The sequence below is a fragment of the Pipra filicauda genome, unplaced genomic scaffold (assembly GCF_003945595.2).
Source record: "Pipra filicauda isolate LSUMZ 115617 unplaced genomic scaffold, ASM394559v2 scaffold215_size1667880_pilon, whole genome shotgun sequence".
Taxonomy (NCBI): Eukaryota; Metazoa; Chordata; class Aves; order Passeriformes; family Pipridae; genus Pipra; species Pipra filicauda.
The window spans coordinates 763,583-788,568 of record NW_024104327.1 but is presented as its reverse complement, the minus strand read 5'-3'; the positions used below and the strand labels follow the sequence as shown (position 1 = coordinate 788,568).

Below are 24,986 nucleotides of genomic sequence, written 5' to 3'. Positions count from 1 at the left end.
AAGACTTCTTACCCCTTCCACAACAGGAAAATCAGATTATGCTCTTGTTCTTTCCATGTTCAAAGACCACTCCAATGGCTTTAGGGTGGTTTTTGTTTGTAAGCATGAGCTGTACCTGTAGCCATCCCTGCACTACTGCACCAGATTTCACACCAGTTACCTCTGAGGTAATTTCCCTTCAGCCAGTTTAGCCCATGAATTTTCCACTTGCTTTTACCCTTGTTTTCTAGCCCAGAAGGAACCAAAGATAAACAGCCACAAACCTAAGGCAACTAACCCTTTCCTAACAGCTCAATTTAAAAACCTGAAACTAAACAGCAACTCCCTCCAGTGTATGGAAGATGAGGCTGGAGATTCCCACAGGCAGCAGCTCTCTGAGCATCCTTCAATTCCTTCCCATCATGGCAAAAGAAAGGAGGTGACGAAGTCACACTTGTATTTTATTGACACCAGTGTAATTTTGAGCTTGCAGCTTTTTAGAAATGAGAGCTACGCCCTAAGCATGATCAGACACAGAGCTCACGATGCTGTTGCCTTGAGAGAGGACATGAAGCAACAGAATGTCCCTTCCTGCAGATCCAGTGAAATCGATTTCTGCAATGAAGTAACAGCTCCTGGGGACGTGCACACCGTGCTAAATCATGGCCACAATCTTCTGCAACTCTTAATTGCAAACAGATGGAGCTACAACTTGTTACTGAGAGCACCACTACTTGTCTGGACATCACCCAGTGCAAACAGGCCCATGTCCAATGTCCTCAGGCCACTGTTTCTAGATTTTGCTTTTTCCCCATCCACAGGAGATTTTCAGATTTTTGGCTTTAGTATCAAACAGCTTCCAAAAGCTGAAATGTACAAAACACTTCTAAAAGTGTTGAAGGCTGGTGTGGTGGTGGCATGGAAATAAGAGGAGGGCTCAGGAGACCCTTTTGTAAGATGACATTTGAGGTAGAATTAGAAAAGAAATCTATCTGCAAAATCGTCACATCCCGCAGTGGTTCTGCAAAAATATTAATGCACTTTCAGGCCTAGAAATGTCTTACTATAAGGATCTTCTTTTGTTGTTTTTTTTAAAGCTATGCTTGCAGTATCCATATTTATCTGCTGTCATTTGCTTAGCCCTATTTATAATGGAAAGAGAAACAGCAAGTTGTCAACAGTAGACTGGTACCTCTCAAAGCCCTGAAAATGGGCAAACCTTACAGTTCAGTGCCATGGGCTTCCATTTTCTCAAATGACAATAAAACTATAGAAAATGAAGAGGTTGATGCTGCTAGGTCTCAGCCCTTCTGCAGGGCTGGACAACCCTTTCTGTGGAGAAATTCACCATTATTGAGGAGACTAAGTAGGAAGTGGCCAGAATGATTTCTTAATTGCTTTGTTCACTTTGATTAGCACACCAAATCCCTGCTGAAGACATTAAGGAGAAATTTAACTGTTTGTTTCTGTTTAAAGAAAATGCTTAAACTAAGAGGCACTCTAGGTATGAGCCTACAACTCATCTGCACAAACTCGGCAAACATCAGACATACTGTGAGTACCTCAGAAAAAAAACTGTATGTCCCCAACCCTGGAATGGCAGGAGAAAACAAAAGAAGGAAACGAAAGACAATGATCTAGTAGATGTAGAGCCCGTCCTCAGACAGACCATCAAAGAGAGGGCTCCATGAAAAAGCGTAACCCAGAGACTGAATACGGAAAGTGAAGAAAACCAGACTCCCTGATCAGTTCAATTCTAAGCAGTAGATTTTGGTCGCCCAAATCCTGACAGCAGGGACACATGGGGAAGGTGCCGTCTGGAGGCCAGTTACAGGTGTGTGTCACACAGGGAAAAATAACAAATACAACAGTATACTTGGAGGTTATTTTATGAAAAATAGGTGATGTTTACAAACACAAGGCTACATGAGCCCCTAAAAATGAGTGTACTTGCTAGAAGATCCCAAGTGTACCAGCCAACAGAGAGAAGAACAAGGCAGGAAGCTGCAGAAGTACAGTAAGAATTCCGAAGTGTAATACTAGCATAAATCAGTAGGCAATAGAGGGAAAATCATCTTCCACATAGGCCACTTCAGGTGAACTGGAGTCTGCTGGGCTACATCAACTCAAAAGCCACGTTGTCAAGCTCCTTTGAGAGTTTGTTCTCCAAGGCCTTCTAGGGTGAGAGAAAATGAAGTGGAATCAGTGACCGTGGAACAGTTTCCATACACTGCTGGAAAACAAACATATCTACAATGATCACACCCTGGGAGGTTATTAGCACTGACTGATTAACCCGGGTGCTGAGCTGGAAGGACTCTCTACTGCAAATTGCAGGCAGCTACAGAGAAATCTCCAAATGAAGGGCTAAATGAGCTCAGTTGTCTTTCCTCTGTGCCCCAATGCGATATTGGACACCTTCCAGCTCCCAGAGGTGGGTATTCTGACCTGAGAACAGCCTGGCTAAGGGGAGCTTGTATTCCTGAACCAAAAGCAAGTGGCTTACCAACATGGGCAGGCTCACCTGAAAATGCAGTAAATGCTCTCAGCTAGCTGTGATTTTTGATCACAGCTTGAAGGCCCAGCACTGAACAACTTGTGCTTTGTGAGCAAGCAGGCAGTAGCCTGAAGAAACGACGACAGGTTTTATGGGGCTCAAACAGGGCCCAGCTCACCCCGTAAAGCCATGTGTGAACTTCCCAAACAGCTTTACAGATGTTTCCCAACTACAACACCTGCAGATGACACAAGCACGGAGGAAATGGGCACTGTGTTTTACAAGGGAAGGTCCCCACTGCAGTCTACAAGGCAGCTTGTTGAATAAAATCTGGGCCCCAGAGCTCTCTGAGAGTTCAGCAGCAGCCAGGAACATTGTGAGACCAACACAACTGAGTGAATAAACATTCCAACAGGTGAAGCAGGCAAAATCCATAGGGATGCAGCTACTTAATCCCCACTGATACCACTATGTCCAACTGCCTTTGTAGCTCAGACATCATTCCTCCACCATTTCCCCTGAACAATATGCACAGTTTCTGCCTTACCAGAGTAAATTTCCCCTTGAGATCATTAAGAACTACAGTATGAGGTGGGTAAATCTGTAATCAATTAATACATGTAGCTTCTGAAAGATAAAAAAAAACCTTACCAGTTCTAGTTTTGCTGCTTCAACCACGACTTTTGCCAGGGGAATACTCTAATGAGAGAAGACGGCATAAAAATCAGTATTTCAGCAGGAAGGAGTCCCTGCCCCTTTGCAAGGGTCTAGTGATTCTAACCACAGGTGAATTCAATGATAATAAAACTAGTTTTGTGTACACCCTTCACGTGCAGAAAGTACTGACATTAAAAGCCTAGTATTGGTTTGGTTTGGGCAATCATGTATTTTACAAAAGTCTTGTATGGCCTAAAGTCTAAAAAAACCCCTCAATTTAAGCAATTTTCCAAACCTGCCAATCGAGGGACCTGATTTTAAACATATTTGTGCACGAATTTTCCAAAGCACAATAAGCTTGCATGGATAAACCTCCCTCCCTCCTGCTGCCTGCACCAGAAATGAGGTGTTGGGCTCTCCCTGTCCCCACTGACAGCCAGACATGAGGAGGGAACTGGAGAACCTAATTTAGTTTGAATGTCATGTTCCACTTGAGGGAAGGAGGCAGATGCCTTGGGAGGAAGATGGATTAAACAGAGGAACAGTCCCACCCTTCAGCCTTTTTTTCTAGGAGCAAGACAGCAATGCTTGTGTGAGAGAGATCGGAAAACTGTTTCCAGAGAGCTGAGTACCCAGCATCCTAAAGAGAAATCAAAGAAAATGATGGAGCAGCCATTTTTGGGGACAAGGCCTATATTTGGCTCTTTCTTCATCACCCTTAAAATCTTGTTCAGAGCTCTAACCTCTGCACCACGTGCTGTGTCCACCATACTGACAGCCTGATGACACATATAGCTAATATAGTGGCGTATATATTACATTTTCTTCACATATTTCTTTGTCCAATTTCTAGCTAATTCACCTCGACACTAATTCACCTGGCAAATCTGTCCACTTTGTTAGAACAAAGTTTGCCTGGCAAGCATACTTAATTTCTTGGCTTTTATTAATAAATAGTCTTTTGTTTAAGTTAAATCTTTGGTTAATATCATTAACAGACCTGTAGGTCATCCACCTGTCCACCAAAGCATCACAATATCCTTTAAATTCTGAAGTTCGTTAAAATTAATCTGATTTGCAAATACAATAGAACAGTAGAATGAATAATTACTAAAGGTAATTCCAAGTAGATCTTCTGTTCCTTCTTCAGAGATGCAACTTTTTTCTCCTGTGAAACCAGTTCCTGTGAAGAGAGCCAGGCAGATTATATTCTAGAGTCTTAAAGAAGTGATTAAATCAGTGAAATAGATCCACAATTACCCAGAACATTTCAGAATTCACAGACATTGTCAAGAGCTTTCATTCTCCTCAACACACATGAAAAACTAAAGTTTTGCAACAGTAAAAAGACCCTCCCTTACACTGGTACTGCTTTGCTTATTTTGGTAACAAGGGGAAATAATTTCTCTTTGAGGCTGCAAATTGAGAACCTTCCACAGTCCTCAACTCTTTTCAAACAATCAAGGTTAAAAAAAAAAAAAAAGACGAAGTAATTTGTGCTGTCCATTTCATAGAGCTCTTGACAAAGCAGATCTAGAAATGTCAGGGAGTCAAACCTTACCTTATGCTAGGTTTCTAGAAGACAACAAGCCCAGAAAATTGCCTGTTGCTTTTCAGTTGTAAAATTTCAACAAAGTTTAGTTGTGGTCAGTACTCTCCTAAACGCTGTGCAATGTAAGTATTGCCACCCAGTGCTGGTTCATGAGAACGACAGCAGGGAAATCAGGAAACCTGCTTTCATTGTTCCGCTCAGAAACGTGCAGGAAAGGACAGCAAAAGAAATCAGGAGAAAGACCAAGTTCTCACTACAATGACAGCAAAACATATTAAGATGTGGTGAGTGCAGACAAACACAATGTCACATGTACAACCGTTTCAGCCCAAAGTTAGAGAATCTTTAGGTACCAACTCAAGAAACGTGCTTTTTTCTTCAATACATATCCCACTGGGCTTACAAAACAGCTGAAAAATGTTATGTTTAAGGACACAAGAAAAAAATAGCACACAGTTGTTGGGAATTTGGGTTTCACTTGACCTTGTCCTCTTGCTTGGAAGTGCCTGAAAGTAGGTTCATTTCACATGAAGTAGGAGGAATCGTGGGTCATTCTGTCAAGAAACGTAGCCACGTAATGGGATACAGTCCACAGAATATCCACTCTGTTTACAACATGGATCAAGTAAAGGAGGTAGAGCACAGGCTGCCAATTTGCTTTCAGTGGCAGGAAACTTATTTCAAGGAAATTCTCCAATAGATGCTTCTCATTTCCTAGGAGAGAGAAACCCATTCAACAGACCCCAGTTCACGGGTATCCATCTACAGGATTTTTATTTGTGCTTTTTCGACCATGAACATTTGTTCAGATAACCAAACAGCAAACTGCATTTCCTGAAAAGGAAGAACAAGCAAGCCTAGTCTGTACCATTGTAGAAACAGCCATCCTGTAACCAAAGACTTACCTCAGATAATTGCACCAGTGCCTTGTGTGTCAGGGATGTGTCGAGCCCACGGGCAGCAAGCTCCCTCTGCAAACAGGAGAGAGTTCATTTGTAACTGAGGACAAAACGTAACAAGGAGGAGAAAGATTTCACCCTTGCCTCTTATTTTTATCTAAACAGGCAAAGAAGAAAGCAACAGAAATGTGCAATTTGAGCCACAGCCAGAGCTGCTGTACGAAAGCAGTTGCTGCTAAAATTTCTATCAATAACACGTCTTTCCAGAAAACTAGAGGGAGAAGAGCACTTGGCCAGGCTTGAAAGAGGCTTTTTAGTAAAATGTACCAACTGTAATACAACACTTTCCATCTCATATTTGTCAAGTTATCAGACAGCATCTCAGTGTTAAACAAAGCATTCACATGTCCTTCATCATTTAGGAAAGGTGAAGGAGCAGGCAGTGCAGCATTTACTTTCTGCATTTAATCATCCATTAATTTCAAAAACTGGCTATATTCAGAATTCTGAGGCGCAATTCAAGCTCATGGAATCAGCTGCTCTACTGGTAGCTGCCTGTATTCTCTTATATGACAGTACCTCACAATAACCACAAGGTAATCCCAGCTAACACAGTTCTCAGGAAAGGAGGAGAAAGGCTTGTACTGATTATAGGATGTGCTGAGAGACCAGCAGGAACAACTGAACTGCAGTAACATATTGTTCTGTCAGCCCAAGAGTCCTCGGTCCGAGCCTAGGAGGCTCCTGGAATATCTCTGTAACTACAAATTTGGGCCTGATCAACCACGGCTGTGTCATCCCATCACAATGCCTTGTCACAAAATCCTTTCCACCTACCTGAGCAGCCTTGATCCTGATTTCTAATTCCAAACCTTTATCTGTCAGGTACGTCATGGTCTTAAGTTGTCTCTCTACTTCGACACACTGTTTTTTCTGACGTTCCTCTGTATTCTCAATATGCCTTAAAAATAATACAAAAAGAAAAAAACTTTTACATTCAAAGAGATACCAGCATACCAATACTGCTACTTATCTATGCTCAAGCTAAACCCCTTAATACAACCAACACAAGAATGGAGAACACAGAGAAAAACTTGCACTTCCCTGTGAGATTTCCCACTGGAAACATGTACAGCTGTCACCTCCAGAATCCCAAAGGCCAGCAAAAATAACGGCTAAGGGGAAAGCCATCTGCCTAAAAGCAAAGGGTAATAGTCTTGTGCACAATTCCCTAACTGAGTTAGAGATGTGTTATACGAGCTAAACTTCAGATCACAGAGAGGGACCACAGCAAACCTGCACAAAGCATACAGGTTTGGTATCTCTGCTACAAGCAGCACCACAATTACCACTTTAAAACACACAAAAAAACCCCCAAAACCAAAATAATTAGACTGGAAGAGAGCCGTGGAGATCATCTGGGCCAATGCCCACTCATGGCTGGGGTTGATCCTGCTGTGCTTGGCAAAGCACTTCATTTTACATCCTCCAGGGAATGGACTTGATACTGAATTTTTTATATATATATAATTATGAAGTGTCTCACACACTGGTTAAGGGAAATTCTTACCTGGGAATGGTTTTTGTTTTGCCTGGCTCCTTCACTCCGGCTACAGAGCCCATGCTAAACGTGCTAGGAGAACCAGGTTTGCCCTCAGCCTCAGACAAAGACAACTGGTGGAAGATGCAAGCTCATATCTGAAAACTGCTTATAGACCATTTATGTGTTAAAATAATGGTTTGATGGTATCCCAAATCTCTTCTGATCACTGAATGTGTCCATGGTACATGGCTTTTCATAGATACCTCCAATTACTTTGAATTGGACATGTGTCAAACCCCTGGAAATTTAGTTATTCTTGTCAGTTACCACAACCAGTGTTGCCCACAGCAGAGATCAGCAGTACTGCTTGCACCTATCCCTCTTCCTCATCCACTACTCACTCCAGTGACTGCTTGTTCAACATCAGGGCTGAAGTCAGTTTTTTCTTGGCGGCGTCCAATTTCTGCTGCATTTCTCTGTTTTTTTGCGTTGTTTCAAACCACTCCGAAGTCATATTATTGATGGCACAGAAGAGGCTGGTGAAGAGAGAATCAGTGGGAATGCTCAGAACTATTGTTATTCTTTTCTCCACACTCTACACAAATGACTTAGTTTTCTCGTGATATTATCTTAGGAGGAAATTAAAGTAAGTGACTGGGGTAATTTGCTTTCCTTAACTAACACAGATTCCAAATGGAAGGAAAAATGGGGCAGCAATCTGAGTAGGAGTAAGTGAAAAACACCTGGCACCCCGGTGAATAAAACTACTGGGTTTGAAACCACCCCCAGGCTCCACTCCTGCCTTGCCAAATCGCCTTTGAGAGAAACTGTATTCAGTCCCTGAAAACACACGGCCCGAGATGTGCCCAGCAGCATCTGAGCCCCTCCCTAAATGGTTCAAAGCTGCTTTTCCCTCCAGCTCAGGAGAAGAGCTCTAAAAGCCAAGATCCTGAACATGACAGAAGAACTGGATTCCAAGGCAGATTTTGGCCTTTCCTTACTGCAGTGGTGCTGTGTCAGGGGCCAAAGCCAGGCTAGGGAGAGGGACCCAGGAAAACCAGACTAACCAGATGTCATTTCTCTGTGGCTGAGGGAGTCTCCTCACATGAACCAAGGCCAGATGAGAGAGAAGAATGAGGAGCTGAGACTGGAAGACCAGTCACAGTACCCCAGTCCTTGCCTAAGCAGTGTGAATGCTGCTCTAGCTTGGGCTACCTGGCACAACAGTCCAAGTGGCAGCACCCTGAAGCCACTGGCCACAAAAACACGAGCAAAAAAGAGGGATTTAACTCTCTCTGAGACCCTTCTCAGGCTTCAGAGCCTTCCTTTGCTGGGCTAACCTAGAGTCAGCACATTGTGCTCAGTTCCTGTGTGCTCCAAAGCTGCCCAGCGGTGCAAAATAAGCTGGAAAATAAGATTCCTGGGGTCAAAGTGAAGTTTAAGCTGCTGTTGTGAGAAAACAGAGGGAAAGAGCACAGACCATCACCTCAGATGCAGAGTGTGAAGAATTACCTGGTAAGAGACGTGTCTTTTGTTTGGAGTATCACTGCGCTTTTTGCCAGACTGGAGAGGTCCCTGGAGGCTTTTCTGGACAGACTGGTTGGGGAAAGACCCAGGTCTTCAAAAATGTCCTGCATTTCCTTAGCTGGAACACAAATACAACCCAAAAATAGATAATTTTTTAATATTTGTGTTCTTTTAAGGAACTCTCCAAAGCTAGAACCCAATCCCACATCAGAAACTTGCCTACCTCTCTGTTGTCAGGGAAAGACACACTTTAAAAGAAGGCTTAAACGTGCCAAACTGCTGCCACGTCCCCGTTTGTCAAATAAATTCAGTGTATTAAGGGAGAAAGCACTGCTCCACTCCTTCCCTGACCAGTCTGTCTGAACTCAGACAAACAGGAGTCTACCCTTGTGTTACAGCAGTGACCACACGTAGGTCTTCTCCCCACAGAGCTCAGTTTAAGCCTGTTCCTAAGCATGCACATGCTTGTCATGGCAAGACCCGGGAGATCTGTCTCCATCATTGTTTGTTTGATAGCAAGGCACTAGAGGACTTGAAGTAACAAAACCAAATGTTTTTTGGTTTTTTTTTACAAAAATGTCTTTGTGTGTAGAATCTTCTCACAAAGAATTAAAATTCCTTCCTGAAAAAAGCCAGTGAAGGGACAATCCTTTAGTAACGGAGTTAAAAATGTATTATGGTTCCCTGAACCACTCCCTTTCTCCAAAAAACCAAGACGTTATCAAATACTCAGTCTAGACTGCTTGAGTGTAACTTAATCACCTCACTATTCTTTCAGATTTCTCCAGTGCTTTCCTTAACAGTGGCTTAGCACCAGCTGCAGGGTTGCTTCCTTGTCTATCCAGACAGTATTTCCATGCTGTGCTATCCAGCCCAGCAGGTTAAGAGGTTTTAGCAACTAATCTCTTGACCAACCTTATGTCACTTAAGTAAATTTTGCTGAAAGGATGCATTGCAGTAAAAACTGTATCAGAACAAAAGTTTGTTCTGAGTTTGTTTAAACTACATGTATATTTTTTATTTTTTTTTCTCAGATTCTAAGAAATACAATACAATCTTCAGGATTCCTAAGAAAATCCTAACCTGGACAGAACTGAGAAATGGAGTTTCAAACTCACTTGCTGCTTCATGCACTGCTTCCTGATGTTTCATGTCCTCTATCAGCAAAGAAACATCCCTCTCTTTGGCTTCACAACATTCCATAAGATCATGCAAGATATCCACTGTCCTTTCATTCACCTCGTCTGATGGAATAAAGTGATCCCCATATATCTTCTTCAGCCATGAAGAAACCTGCCAGAGGAGAGAAACAAAAAAACAAGGAATCATGTGAAATGACAGAAAATAGCTGATATATGTGACAAGTGTGAACTGCTGCAACCTCTGAATTCCTGAAGAATAACTCCTACTACATCAGTCCAGGCATGGGTGGGAAAAGGAGAGAAAAATTCCTTTGTCTCTTCTTTAAACACCCAGTGTGGTTTAGAAAACAAATTCCCTTTTAATCTGTCTCAGTTCTCTGGGCACTTCCTTATCCCCATGTGATAAAATTTTATCTTTTTATTCATATGACCTGTGGGGTATGGACACACTAATGATCCAAGAGATGCTAAATGTATGTTTGGGAAGCTGGTAAAAACTGCGTTAAAGCACATGGAATAAAACTGCCCAAAACATGATCACTAGGAACAGTCTCTGTGGGATAGTGGGACAGAAAGAGTCACTACAGTGTGCAGGAATGAGCCCTGCAAAGCATTCCGAACACTGAAAACAAGGTCAGAAATGAGAGACTAACACAGTACGCTCATGAAGGACTGTGATTACAGAATCGTAGAGTCATTTAGGTCGAAAAAAGCCCTCTAAGATCACGGAGTCAAACCCTTCCCCAGCACTGCCAAAGCCGCCACTAACTCATGTCCCCAAGTGCAACAACCACGAGGCTTTAGATCCCTGCAGGGATGGTGATTCCACCACTTCCCCGGGAAGCCTGTGCTAGGGCTGGACAACCCTTTGAGTGAAGAAATTTTCCCTAATATCCAATGAAATTAGGTTAGAAAGGTTAGATTATGACTAGAAATAAGTGAACACATGGGAGCTCTACACTGAGGGAACATAAATTCTTTCTTAACGCTGCCTAAGAAACCTGATGGAGAAGGGACACAGCCGTGTAACTTTAAAAGACAGCTTTTCCTAGCACGTCCTTTATGCTTGCGCGCAGCATCTCAGCGACATCCACACACACACACACAGAGCAAACCATCGCACCGTAGGAGCGATGACCGCTAACGACGTGGAAATTGTAACACAGCGAGCAAGCCAAGCTCGCCAACAAAAAAGGACCCCGTGCCTCCCGTTACCTGGATGAGTTTCGCCACCGGTTCGGGATCGGGAGGGTTCGGATCTCCCGCCTCAACCTCTGTGCAGGCCTCCGCAAGCGCCACCGCCGCCATCGCGCCCGCAGCCCGACGGGAGGGGGCGGTTCGTGGGGCGGGACCGGCGCGGCGGGAAGCGGGGGGGGGGGCGGGCGATGGAAGGACGCGGAGTTCGTGATTTGCAGAGAAAAATAAAGTTTAAAATGAATCGGAACGTTAAGAGGTCCGAGTTAAGAGAAGATATTATATATATACATATATATGTTTAAAAACAAACAAACAAACAAACAAACAAACAAACAAACCTAAAACCACAAAACAGATGCGAGAGAATTTCACAGGTACAGATGACCGGCGGTGAAGGGCCCTGTGGGTGCTGGTGGCAGCGGCTGGACACGAGCCCAGGTGTGCCCAGGGGGGCAAGAGGCCAATGGCCCCGGGGCTGTCCCAGCCGTGGTGTGGCAGCAGGACCAGGGCAGTGCCCTCCCTGTGCTGGCACTGCTGAGGCACCTCCAGTGCTGGGGCAGTTCTGGGCCCTCAGACAAGAGAGACATTGAGGGGCTGGAGCGTGTGCAGGGAAGGGAACGGAGCTGGGGAAGGGTCTGGAGCAGCAGGAGCGGCTGAGGGAGCTGGGGGGGCTCATCCTGGAGAAAAGGAGGCTCAGGGGGGACCTTCTGGCTCTGCAACTCCCTGACAGGAGGGGGGAGCCAGGGGGTATCAGGCTCTGCTGCCAAGGAACAAGGGACAGGATGAGAGGAGACGGCCTCAAGCTGTGCCAGGAGAGGTTTAGATCAAATATTAGGGAAAATGTCTCCACAGAAAGGGTTGTCTATCCCTTGAACAGGCTGCCCAGGCAGTGGTTGAGCGAATGTGTTTCTTTTCAGGCAGGTTTACAGAATGTGAAGTGACTACTGAAGTAATCAGCATGAGAAACATTGCTGAAGCATCACATTTGCTACAACACATGCCAGAATAGCTCAGGATTTTTCACTTAACCTTTTCAATTCCCAGAAAGGTCTTCCGGCATCTGTGACTTTACCAACCTCTCTGTATTTACCAAGGGGACATGATCATGCTGTACCTCCCCGGGTTTCAGCACTTTCTCACTGGCAGACCAAACCCTGTCTCACATACAGGACATACTGCATCCCCAGCAGCAGGTTGAGGGCAGGGATTCTGCCCCTCTGCCCTGCTCAGGTAAGACCCACTGCAGTGCTGCCTCCAAATCTGGGACCCTGATATCTGAAGGATGTGGAGCTGCTGGAACAAGTCCAGAGGAGGCCACGGAAATGTTCGAAGGGTTGGAACCCCTCTCCTTTGGAGATAGGCTGGGACAGCTGGGGTGTCCAGCCTGGAGAAGAGAAGGCTCTGGCAAGATCTTAGAGCCCCTTCCAGTGCCTAAAAGGGGCTCCAAGAGAGCTGGAGAGGGACTTTGTACAAGGGCATGGCGTGACAGAACAAGAGGGAATGGCTTTCCACTGTCAAAGGGCAGGGTTAGATGGGATATTTGGAAGAAATTACTCCATGTGAGGGTGGTGAGACCCTGGCACAGGTTGCCAGAGAAGCTGTGGCTGCCCCATCCCTGGAAGTGTTCAAGGCCAGGTTGGATGGGGCTTGGTATGGTATCCCACCTGCAAGGGGAAGGGAGCACCCAAGATTTGTAGATGCTCATGGCCAAAAGGAACCAGTTAAAGAATTCACAAAAGTTCATTAAGTTTCATTAGTAAATTACACATTTGGCCTGGAAATTAGTGTGTTAGTCCCTCCTAATACAAGCACATGGCAGTGGGTTTTGGATAAAGGGGTAGGGTGAAAGGGAAGAGAGTGGGATAGATTAAAGAGGGAGAAAGGAAGAAAGGAAGAAAGAAAGAGCTTACCAGCCCTGGCTCCAGCTGATGGGGTGTCCAGGGTCCTGGAGTGCATGCATACTCAGTCTTGGTTGGGGTGGATCTTTTATAGTTGTTTCTCTGCTTTGGAGATGAATTTCTCACTTTATGTGGAAATTAATCGTGTGCAGTCTGTTCTTCTAGACCCTTCTGGAAATGGGTCAGAGGACTTCAGGGGTCTTCGGTGATCTTGATCGCCCCGCTACAGTCTTAGACCACTTCTCGGCCTCATTCTTGTGCTGTGCTGTGTTGTGCTTATCTCCAAGAACTAAAACAAGGATGTTTGTCCCAGAAAAGTGCTGCCCTGTCTCTGCATGGCCCCTTCTCCATTCACATACTGTTCTCTCTCACAGCGTGTTTTTGCCAAAGGGGCTCCCCCTTATCGTCTGGACTTCTACACTTGGGGCAACCTTGTCTAGTGGAATATGCCCTTGCTGATTGCAGGAGGATGGACCTAGATGGCCTTTAAGGTCCCTTTAAACCCAAATCATTCTGTGATTATCTGACTTGTTGCTAGGCTTCTGCCCCTGCTGTGGCAGAGAGCTTGCCACAAGGCAGAGATCCCTGGCACCGTGAGCACCACTGCCTCTTGCATTAGGTTCTACTCAGCTTGGGACACTGTCTCCATCCCTCTGATTGCACCTGTAGGGCTTTCAAGTTTCACTCATTATCAACAGGCTGGCTAAATGTAAGGAAACCAACTGTGCATCTCATCCCTTTTGCCCATTCCCAGAGCACATACGTGCTGCCTGTACTTCTCTGTCTCCAGCTGCTACTTTCCAGACTGGAGCTCCTGGAAAAGGGCCCTAATTACCCCCTTCCCCAGACCATTGTCCTGTGCATTGCAGCCCCTCACATCCCTACTCCTGCCCCTGCCCTTTTCCCTGCCCTGTGACTGCCCCTACCCCCTCCCCTAATCCTGATACCGAGCCCCTCAAGATTTGTGCCCCTCAAGATCTAAACAGGGGTTTGAGTCAAACTTTGCAATTTTTTAAAAAAATTGTTACTCAGTAGCTGTAGCTGGACAGTTATGATTAAGCAGTTGCATTGTGAGCATTGTATGCTTGGTTAATCTTTGGTTTCAGGGAAAAGGGAAGACAGTCCCAAGAGGAATGGGCTGTCTTGAGTGAAGTCAGCAGGACTGAGCAGTACCTGGGGGTAAGGTAATTCCAGCAGTGGGAGATCACGGCCACTGACTCATTGAAAGTTCTGGAGAAGATTATTCTGGGAAGTATTGAAAAACACCTGAAAGACAATGCTGTTGTTGGTCACAGCCAGCACAGCTTGAGGAAAGTCCTGCTTATCAAACCTGATTTCCTTCTATGATATGGTGACCCACCTGGTTGATCCAGGGCAGCCAGTTGATGCGATCCTTTCGGATTTCAGTAAAGCTTTCAAAACTGTCTCTCACAGGATCCTTCTGGACAAAATATCCAGCCACAGCTGGATAAACACATCATGTGGTGGGTGAGCAACTGGCTCACGGGTCGAGCACAGAGGGTGACAGTGACTGAGGTGACATCAGACTGGTGACTTGTCACTAGTGGGGTTCTGCAGGGCTCCATCTTGGGCCCTGTGCTCTTCAACATCTTCATAAATGACTTGGACACAGGACTGGAAGGGCCACTGAGCAAGTTTGCAGATGACACAAAACTGGGAGGAGCTGTTGACTCCCTTGAAGGCAAGGGTGGCCCTCGACAAATGAGAAGTCTGGGCAATCACCAACTATAGGAAGTTCAACAGGGGAAAGTGCTGGATTCTGCACCTGGGATGGGGCAACCCTGGATGTATGGACAGACTGGGAATGAGAGGCTGGAAAGCAGTGTCAGGAAACGGACCTGGGGTCCCGGTCAATGGCCGGCTGTCCATGAGTCGGCAGTGCCCTGGCAGCCAGGAAGCCAACCCTGTCCTGGGGGGCACCAGGCCCAGCATCAGCAGCCGAGCCAGGGAGGGGATTGTCCCGCTCTGCTCTGCCCTGGGGCGGCCTCACCTCAAATATTGGGGCAGTTTTGGGCGCCACAATGTAAGAAGGATATTGAGCCATTAGAGAGTGTCCAAAAGAGGGTAACAAAGATGGTGAAGGCCCTTGATTTGAAGCCGTGTGAGGAGCGGCTGAGGGCACTTGGTGTGTTCAGCTGAAGAAGAGGAGACTGAGGAGAGACCTCATTGCAGTTACAACTTCCCGGGGAGGGGAACAGAAGGGACAGGCACTGATCTCTGCTCTGTGTGACCAGTGACAGGACCCAAGGGAATGGCCTGAAGCTGTGTCAGAGGAGGTTTGGGTTGGATATTAGAAACAAGTTCTTTCCCCAGAGGGTGGTCGGGCACTGAACAGGCTCCCCAGGGCAGTGGGCACAGCACCAAGGCTGATGGAGCCCAAGGAGGATTTGGATGATACTCTGAGGCACACGATGTGACTCTTGGGGATGGTCCTGTGCAGGGCCTGGAGCTGGATTCGATGATCCTTGTGGGTCCCTTCCAACTCAATATATTCTGTGATTCTGTGAAAAAGGAACCCCAGACTCAAATGGAGGGAAGAACTGCACTTGCAGACTAATTAGTATACGAAGTGAGAGACATAGCTAGCAAAGTCTGAGTAGCAATTAATAGAAAAGTTATGCAATTTGTAACCAGTGAATGCTGATACCTTTGTTTTTTAAAATGTATAAATAGCGTAAAGTTTTGGTGATCGGTGTGTAGGCTTACGTGGGTTAACACCCGGACCCCTACTTCGTGCAAACCAGAGCAAGAAATAGAAATACTTCGCCTCAGTGCGTAAATTGGCGCAGCGCACCGGGGGACGAGCCCAAAGCGGGGACAACAGCCCTGTCCCCGATCCTGCCCTTGCTTTGTCCCTGTCCTTGTTCCTGTCTCTTTCCGTGCTCCTGTCCCTACCCTTATCCTCGTCCCTTTCCGTGACCTCATTCCTGTCCCTACCTTATCCCTGCCCTTGTCCCTGTCCCTGCCCTTGTCCCTGTCTCTCTCTGTCTCTGTCCCTGTCCCTATCCCTGTCCCTGTCCCTGTCTCTGTCTCTGTCCCTGTCTCTGTCCCTGTCTCTGTCTCTGTCTCTGTCCCTGTCCCTGTCTCTGTCTCTGTCTCTGTCCCTGTCCCTGTCTCTGTCCCTCTCCCTGAGGTCTCCCCTCTGACCTTCCCTCACTCCCCGCCCTCCTGTTCCTCTCAGCAGCCCCCGCCCCTTCCGCCCGCCGAGGGCCATTTCAAGGGCACCTCCCGCAGCGGGCTATTTCCTAAAAACCCTATTTAGATTTTTTATTATTTTTAATTAATTTCATCGCATATTACGCGTGCCTGTGTGTGTGTATATGTATATTTTTAAGTATATCTCAGGGGCGCGTGGAGGGGTTCGCGCCCCGCCCCGCCCCCTGGGCGCGGCCTCGGCGCCAAAAGGGGCGTGAGGCGCCGCCGCCATTTTGTGAGCAGAGCGCGGGGCCGGCAGCCCTCAGCGTCCCTCCGCCGCAGCCTCCCCGGGTCCCACCGCCTCTGCCGCCGCAGCAATGCTGTCCGCCCGCGTGGCCGCCGCCCTCGCTCGCTCCCTGCCGCGGCAGGCCGGCCTGGTGAGCGCCCTGCCCGCCCCGGAGCCGGGGTGGCCGGGGGGGGACGCGCCGCTGCCGCCATCTTGGGGGCCGCGGTGACATTGAGGGGGAACATCGGAGTGTGGGGAGGGAAGCGAGGGGTGTCCCCTCAGCGATGTGGGGCAGACCCCGCTGAGGGGCGAGGTGTACTTCACCGGGCTCAGGGTAGTCGCTGAAAGCTGCCAGGGCAAGGTCAAGGTTGGGGGTGTGAGGTGCGAGGGGATGGAGAGTTTTGTCCCGTGTTTGTGAGGAGAGAGAAAGCATAGGAAGAGCCGTCAAGAGCCTCTCGCGCCCTTGTCCTCAGTAAAGGCGAATGAGGGAGAGGCCTGCCCGGCGTACAGGGCATTAAATAAATTGCATTAACGGTGCTGTATGGAACTGCATTGGGAGCCTTGCTTGGGGTGCAGGAATGCAATCTAATGTACTCATTATCACAGATCACTTTTTTGGACATTAGAAAGAAATTCTTCACAGATGGGGTGAATAGACATTGGAATGGGCTTCCCAGGGAGGTGGTGGGGTCACTGTCCCTGGAGGTGTTTAAGAATAGCCTCTGCCATGATTTAGTTGACATAGTAGTGTTCAGTCACAGGTTGAACTCAATGATCTTGGAGGTCTTTTCCAACTAATTGATTCTGTGGTTCTGTTCTTTTGCTGAAGAGGGTTTGGTTTTTTTTTCTATATGTGTTAACCATACCAAAACCACTACAGTTAGATTTTTCTTAGGAGACACAATCTTATTTCTCCCCTGTGCAACTCTGAGTGGTGCAGTGATTTCTGTATGCCCAAGGTTCTGATGTTTAGTGTAGAGGTGCCAAGCAAGAGGAGATTTTGCTGTGGGAGCTGCTGCAGTGCTTGATGGTGACATCAGAGTACTGCAGAAAAACGCAGAGAGGGGTTGGGAGCAACCTCCTTCACCATTTGTCCTTTCTTGGTGGTGCTGGGGTTGGTTCTGGAACTCCAGAACTCGTTCTGTAATTGTGAATGAGGTGCTGTGGAGTTCAGCTCAAAACTGAGACAGATCATAAGCTCAAAATGGAAAATCCTAGTGTGTTATCTCTTAGCGTGTTTTTTGCACGATTAAGGAAATCTCATTGGTTCTGAAACAATTGCTTATTTTAGGTTTCCAGAAACACCCTGGGTGCAGCATTTGTTGCTACACGAAACCTCCATGCCTCCAAACCATGCTTTCAGAAGACTGGTGAGTCTGAGAAAGGTCTTGAGTGTGGTTTAAGAACTTGGTCTGTCAGACAAAATGGGAATTTGAATATGATGGGTGTTATTTGACAGCACTTGAGGACCTTTATGTTCTGACAGTATTTAACAGTGAAATGTTACACAGTCACATCCTGCAAACTGCACTTCAATTAAAATTCAAAACATGCCCTAACCAGGGGGACACCACGTGTCAGCTGGCTTACACAGGTACCTGCTTCATGAGGATTCCAGTCAGCCTTCAACTCCTGCAGAACTATTTGAAAAAAGTTGCCCCAAGTTGGAGTTTCCTGTCCTGCTTGGAACAGCGTGAAGAAGTAGATGACTTTCCCAGGCCTGCCTGGGTTTGACCTTGTGTCCTTGAGCATGGCTTTTTGGCTGCCAGCAGTTTGGTGTTTAGAGGAGACAGCTGCTCTGCGTGGCTGTGTTTTTGGCAGCAATTCACGTACGTTATTTTGAAGTGGTTTAGGGCAATTAAAGGTTATTGGGAAGTAGCAGTTTCACAGTGTTATTTACTGTTTGTTAGATGTGGAAATAAAAGATTGTTGGAGGTATGCAGCCAAACAAATTTGAGGAAGATGGAGGATACGTTTTTACAGTTTATATTGAACAGCTTGCTCCTTAAATGTATGGAATTCCTTTAGGTATGTTTGGATCTTGGATTACAAATCAATTGGTTGGGTGTTTTGATGCATCCAAGTCTAAGTAACTGCTCAGCAAGCAGAGCAAGCGTGACTGTTCTCTCTGAGCTAAGGCTAATTAATTAGTCTAATTGTTTTCTAGGGAGAGAGATTGATAGTAGTGTAGGACATAATCAAGAAAATTGATAACTAACCAGCTATCTGTGTTCTGGTTAAAACTGGCGTGTAATGATGAGTTCAAGCTCCTTTTATTAACTAGGAGTACAGAGGCTGTTATTCATCTTATGCATCCTAAGTAAGGGTGGTGTTTGCTAGACTTTGTGGCACATTTGAGGAAGGGCACCGTGTGAATTCAAGACAAGCTTACTGGGTTCATACTGTACCTTACTGTGCTTTTAAAAAACCTCTCTTTCCAGGTACTGCGGAGGTATCCTCTATTCTGGAGGAACGTATTCTGGGAGCTGACACCTCGGCTGAGCTGGAGGAGACGGGCCGTGTGCTCTCCATCGGTGACGGTATCGCCCGAGTGTACGGCCTGAGAAATGTCCAGGCAGAGGAGATGGTGGAATTCTCTTCTGGGCTGAAGGTGAGCTGTCACTACAGCAGTTCCTTTAGCTCAGGGACAGTAAAAGTGCTGGGAGGTACCCATGGAGTCATTGTATCAGCTTCATTGCATCTTTAATGTGTAGTAACTAGTGAAAATTTTTTAATTTGTAACACTTGGCTTTCAGTATCAGTATCTGGTTCTAAGCCAACATTTGAGCTTTTTTTGCCTTCATCTAGGAAGTACTAGGACTAACCTGACACTGGATTTTGTTTTCTTCAGTTTCAGGGTGGCTCTTCTATTTGCTGTTGAATAACGGCCTCTCTGCTTCAGTACAGCATGCAGCTTGCTGGCTTGTAGTCTTAAGAGTGGGTTAAAAACCTGTTGACTGTTCCAAGAGTACTGGAAGAGCTCTTCCAGCATTTTTAATGACCTATCTCACCTTGGGCACTGAAGAAGCCAGTGCTTTTCTCTTGTCCAGCTCCTAGGCAAGAGAAAACTCTTGTACTTGAACCCTGCTTATCCTTTCCGGTTTTTGTAGATTCAGTGCTAAACTTCTGTGGTACAGTTACGGGGTAAGTTGAAAGCTTAGGCATGTTCTTTAATCACTGTGGAGTTAAATAGATGTTTTGTATGTAAAAGCAGAACATTGACTATTGTTACAAATAAGATTGAGGTAGATCTTTTGGGATTTTGTACGCTGTAAAAGAGTCACTGTGACAGTTCTCACATGTGTTGGTATGGGTTTTGTAAGGATAATGTGATCTCTGTCCCAGGGTATGTCCTTGAATCTGGAGCCTGACAACGTTGGTGTTGTAGTGTTTGGTAATGACAGACTGATCAAGGAGGGGGATGTTGTGAAGAGGACTGGAGCCATCGTGGATGTTCCCGTGGGGGAAGAGCTGCTCGGCCGTGTCGTAGATGCCTTGGGCAATCCAATTGATGGGAAGGTAAGTGTATCTAAGTGTTAACTACCTCTGCTTTTAGCTATGTGATACAGACCTTAGCAATTTTTTCTTCTCTTTAAAGGGCGCTATTGCATCCAAGACACGCAGGAGAGTTGGCTTGAAGGCCCCTGGGATCATTCCCAGGATCTCTGTGCGTGAGCCTATGCAGACTGGGATTAAGGCTGTGGACAGCTTGGTGCCCATTGGTCGTGGCCAGCGTGAGCTGATCATCGGTGACAGGCAGACAGGGTGAGTTAAATGCCCAAGCCTAAAATGTTCCTTAAGCAGGGACCACAGGGCTGTGTAGGGAGTGGGAGAACCCGGGGCAGCTTAACTTACCAGCCTCTGTGTTCCACAGGAAAACTTCGATTGCAATTGACACAATAATCAACCAGAAACGATTCAACGATGGGACGGATGAGAAGAAGAAGCTGTACTGTATCTATGTTGCCATTGGCCAGAAGAGATCCACTGTTGCTCAGCTGGTGAAGAGGCTCACTGACGCAGGTACAGATATTGGGAGATGGCACCCGCTGACATCCTGTTCTCATTATAATGCTGAGTACTGCTGTGCCCTCTGGTGGCTGCAAATGTAGACAGAATTCTTATTAAACGAATGAATTACTTGGCTTTGTGGAGAAGAAGCCTTTCTAGGCAAGTGGGGAAAATACCATTCTGAGGCCCCCAAACTGCTGAATTGAGTTGAGAGCTTACCCTTTGCAGTCAGGCAGGCCTGGTGACAAATATTTATGGACTTGACATTTGTTCCATGTGTTCATGCGTTCCATGTGCCAATCGATGTGAATGGCAGCTGCAAATTTAGTGAGGAGCCTTCACAGCCCAAACACATTAAATGATAGCATCCCTTCAGAAAATGATGTCCATGACCAAGGCTGCACATGTAACAGAACTTGCAAGAGACCAGCACCTGACTTCCTGCGGGCTGATCAAGCACCTTGATCAGGGAAAACCCCACATTTTAAGGACAGTGATTGGTTTGGGACTATAAAGTGAAGGGTTTTGCAACAGCCTTGAAGCATCCAGGAAACCATGGGCTTTCAGCGTGAGTTACTTCTAGAACAAAAGTGTGTCAGTAAAGGTTTAAATTTCATTTTAAATGGGAAAGAAGTCTGCAGGTGTTAGGTGTTAGCTGCTATGAATTTGCTCTTGGGACTTCCTGAGTTAGCTGAGCTAACAGGCAGGTTCAGCTGGTGCGGTGGGGTTTTTTGTAGCAGTGTAGTGACGCTGCCTGGGTGCTTCAGCACTGGTACTTGACACACGTGTGTTGTGTTTTCTGACGTGGGGCATGATGAGGTAGCACGCTCAGCGGTATGTGTCTCCAATCCTTTCCAGATGCCATGAAGTACACCATCGTGGTGTCTGCCACAGCGTCTGATGCAGCACCCCTTCAGTACCTGGCTCCCTATTCAGGCTGCTCCATGGGGGAATACTTCAGGGACAACGGGAAACACGCATTGATCATCTATGACGACTTGTCCAAACAGGTGAGAAACACTGTTTATAGGCCTCGTGGTCTGGCCTTGGTGTGTGTTAAGTCCGGCATGTTGAGAGAGGTGCCGAACTCTGACAGCTCCCTTTGCACCACACAGGCCGTTGCCTACCGTCAGATGTCCCTGCTGCTGCGCCGTCCCCCCGGCCGCGAGGCCTACCCAGGGGATGTGTTCTACCTGCACTCCCGGCTGCTGGAGAGAGCGGCCAAGATGAATGACTCCTTCGGGGGTGGCTCCCTGACCGCCCTGCCCGTCATCGAGACCCAGGCTGGGGACGTGTCTGCTTACATTCCAACCAACGTCATCTCCATCACTGATGGACAGGTGGGACTGCTTCCTGTCCCATTACCCCGTGTAACTTACTGGCTGGTCTCTGAGGAGGCCTCCAGGCTTCTGACCAAGAGAATAAAACAATTTCCACTTACAGATTTTCCTGGAAACTGAGTTGTTCTACAAAGGTATCCGTCCAGCCATCAACGTTGGTCTGTCTGTGTCCCGTGTGGGTTCTGCTGCTCAGACCAGGGCTATGAAGCAGGTAAGTGTGAAACTGCTGCTCCTCCTCGTGCTGGAGGTAATATGTGGGCATTACAACCCATTTGACTCCGAAGATCTGTGAACAGGGAGGGAATAAAGCTTTGGATTCCTTAGCGTTATGAAATTATAAAAGGACCAGCTTTGGAGAACTCTTTGCTATTTCTCTTGCCTACTGAGAGAGGTGGGGGAGAAAGGAAAATTGTATCTATATAAAGATGTAGGATTAAGTTTTGGTATGCTGAAGTGGGTACTACCAACTAGAAATAGAGAATGCTCACTTAACCCCGAGCGTTTGTACAGGCATGGAATTAGAGGGGTTTAATATGAACTCTTCCCATATTAGGGAGAAATAGCATGCTTATGTTACAAGGTGGGATTTTTAGAAATGTGTATGATCTGCCAGTGTTTGTAGTCACCTGTCTGGTACGCAGGGCAGAGCTGACTGGTGACAGCTGTCAGCTGCAGATAACCTGCAGTCTCTGCAACACCCCTAGAGGTGGCCCCACGGGGTCTGACCTGTGCCCTGTGCTGCAGGTGGCCGGTACCATGAAGCTGGAGCTGGCTCAGTACCGAGAGGTCGCCGCCTTCGCCCAGTTTGGCTCTGACCTGGACGCCGCCACGCAGCAGCTGCTGAACCGCGGGGTGCGCCTGACGGAGCTGCTGAAGCAGGGCCAGTACGGTGAGTGTCTGTGTTCCTGTTAGTGCTGTGTGCTGCAGTGACTGTGCTCATTCTGCACACAGGGTAAATGCAGGCTGGCTTGAACCAGGCTGTCCATGCGCAGCTGGTCTTCCAAGGGCTCTGTGTAGTTGTGATGTGTCCTGTTGTCAGAGTTCTGATGGAATGAGTGCTCTCTTCCTTGCAGTTCCCATGGCTATCGAAGAACAGGTTGCAGTCATCTATGCTGGTGTAAGAGGTCACTTGGACAAGCTGGAGCCCAGCAAGATCACTAAATTTGAGAGCGCTTTCCTCGCCCATGTACTGAGCCAGCACCAGGCCCTCCTCTCCACAATCAGGTATGGGGGTCTACCATGCTTCGTCCCCAGGGTATTGACTTAATGGCTGGAGTACAGAATAATGATCACTGAACTGTTAATTTAGTGTATCCTAGAACATCAGGCCTTCAACTGCCTGTGCCAGAACTGGAGGTTAAATCAGCCTTCCTACCATCGACCTTCCTCAGATTCGTGTCTTCAGCTCTTAGGAAATGCAGCTTATGCTTAAGTGAATGTACTTGCATATGTCTGATCTGTTCCTGAAGTCACTTAATTGAGTCACTGCCCATATTTCTGACAGCTTTAAGCTGTGAGTTAAGTGCTGCTGAGTGGATTGCTGGGGACTGAGTATTTCCATAGTTCCGTCCTGGGAACTGGTCCTGGCTTGGTTTGTCATGAGCCATATCATGTGCCTTCTGTCTCTAAGGCACAGCTCTGTAGAAGGTGGAGCATTGTTGGAATACATACGTCTGTTCTGAAAGTATTTGTGGACAGACTTCAGTTCTTGAACAAGACTAACACTTTCAGGAGAAGGGATGTTTTGTCAGTGGTACGGCGTCATACATCAAACAGAAATGTATTAAATCATCTACTAATTTTGTTAGAAATGGGGAGGTTCGTTGTGAAGCTTCTGTCTTTGTCTCGGGTTGACTGTGTATCTGTTGCTGTGTCAGGAGTTTAACTGAACTCTTCCAACAGGACCGAAGGGAAGATCTCTGACCAGACAGAAGCGAAGTTGAAGGAGATAGTCACAAATTTCCTGGCTACTTTTGAGGCATAAACTCTTAAAACTGTTCAGAGACCAGGCGGTTGTGATCCAGTGCTCCAGCTCCATCAGAGACTAAAGTATATGTGACTTGAATGTACAGATCTCAGTGAGAATAAAGGTTCCCTGTTCTGAACGAGTGCCTTCTGGCTGGCTGCTTGCATCTGTAGAACACAGAGCTGAACTCCCCTGGACATCAGGGGGCATCTTAACTGTTGGGTGAGCAAACTCCCCTGACACGGGAGCAGGAGGGTGACAGAGCTGAGAGATGTTCTCAGGGTGTTCATCCTTGGTGCCAGGCAGCTTATCCTGGAGAAGGGCAGTGCAGCTGGGCAGGCACCCTGTGCTGTCTTGTCACGAGGGTAATTCACTGGACCTCGCAGGAATCTCTTAACTGCCTGAAACTCTGGAAGAGTATTTCTTGGAATTTCTGCCTGGTGATCCATCCTGGTGCCAGGCCTTTGGAAGACTGGTCCTTGAGTCTCAGGACAACTGCAGGTGTAGCTGTTACAGTAGTAACAGTTAGAGATTAAAGTACTAGAATCCTACAATAGTTTGGGTTGGAAGGGACCTTCAAGACCATCTCATTTCACCCTCCTGCCATAGGCAGGGACACCTTCCACTATCCCAGGTTGCTCCAAGCCCTGTCCAGCCTGGCCTTGAACACTTCAGGGATGGGGCAGCCACAGCTTCTCTGGGCAACCTGTGCCAGAGCCTCACCTCCCTCACAATAAAGAATTTCTTCCCAATATCCCATCTAATCCTGCCCTCTGGCAGTGGGAAGCCATTCCCCCTTGTCCTGTCACTCCAGGCCTTTGTAAATAGTCTCTCTCCATCTTTTCTGTAAGTTCCCTTCAGGTACTGGAATGCTGCAGTTAGGTCACCCCGAAGCCTTCTCTTTTCAGGCTCAACAATCCCAATTCTTTCAGCCTTTCCTTGTATGAGAGGTTTTCCATCCTAGTAATGAACTTCGTGCCTCCTCTGGTCTTGCTCCAACAGGTCCATGTTCTTCCTGTGCTGGTACCCCAGAGCTGGAGCTCTTCCATTTCCTGACTGCTGTGTGAGGCACAGGATCCCAGTGTTGCACCGATCTGGGATGGGGGAGAGTTCAAAGCCTCTCCATTTCGTGCAGTGTATTCAGTCTGGTACAGTGGAGCTTGGCCCTTAATCCTCGTGGAGCCTGCACACCCACTGTCCCCAGTTAACTTTCCTGCAGGGGAGCATCCTGCCTCCCAGTGCAAACAAGCAGCGGGAAACATTCTCACACAGTTCCAGGCTAACAAACAGGCTCTGCTGTACCGGGGAAAAATTTTTAGTCCAGGAGTGTCAGACA

At 46.9% G+C, this 24,986-nt stretch overlaps 2 protein-coding genes across 2 annotated transcripts; one reads left to right on the top strand and one right to left on the bottom strand.

Moving 5' to 3' along the window:
* Positions 1-1,852: 1,852 nt before the first annotated feature.
* On the bottom strand, positions 1,853-11,135 carry HAUS1 (HAUS augmin like complex subunit 1). The gene is made up of 9 exons (XM_027720008.2): positions 11,012-11,135; positions 9,773-9,947; positions 8,640-8,772; positions 7,529-7,663; positions 6,422-6,545; positions 5,591-5,656; positions 4,245-4,316; positions 3,128-3,175; positions 1,853-2,155 (listed from the first exon to the last, which is right to left on the bottom strand). The coding sequence occupies exons 1-9, from the start codon at positions 11,102-11,104 to the stop codon at positions 2,096-2,098; spliced, it is 906 nt and encodes a 301-aa protein (XP_027575809.1). The 5' UTR covers positions 11,105-11,135; the 3' UTR covers positions 1,853-2,095.
* A 5,183-nt stretch (positions 11,136-16,318) lies between these two features.
* ATP5F1A (ATP synthase F1 subunit alpha) lies at positions 16,319-23,792 on the top strand. The gene is made up of 12 exons (XM_027719996.2): positions 16,319-16,484; positions 17,625-17,703; positions 18,775-18,944; positions 19,679-19,852; positions 19,932-20,098; positions 20,208-20,356; positions 21,203-21,354; positions 21,460-21,684; positions 21,788-21,895; positions 22,429-22,573; positions 22,758-22,908; positions 23,587-23,792. The coding sequence occupies exons 1-12, from the start codon at positions 16,425-16,427 to the stop codon at positions 23,666-23,668; spliced, it is 1,662 nt and encodes a 553-aa protein (XP_027575797.1). The 5' UTR covers positions 16,319-16,424; the 3' UTR covers positions 23,669-23,792.
* Positions 23,793-24,986: the final 1,194 nt, after the last annotated feature.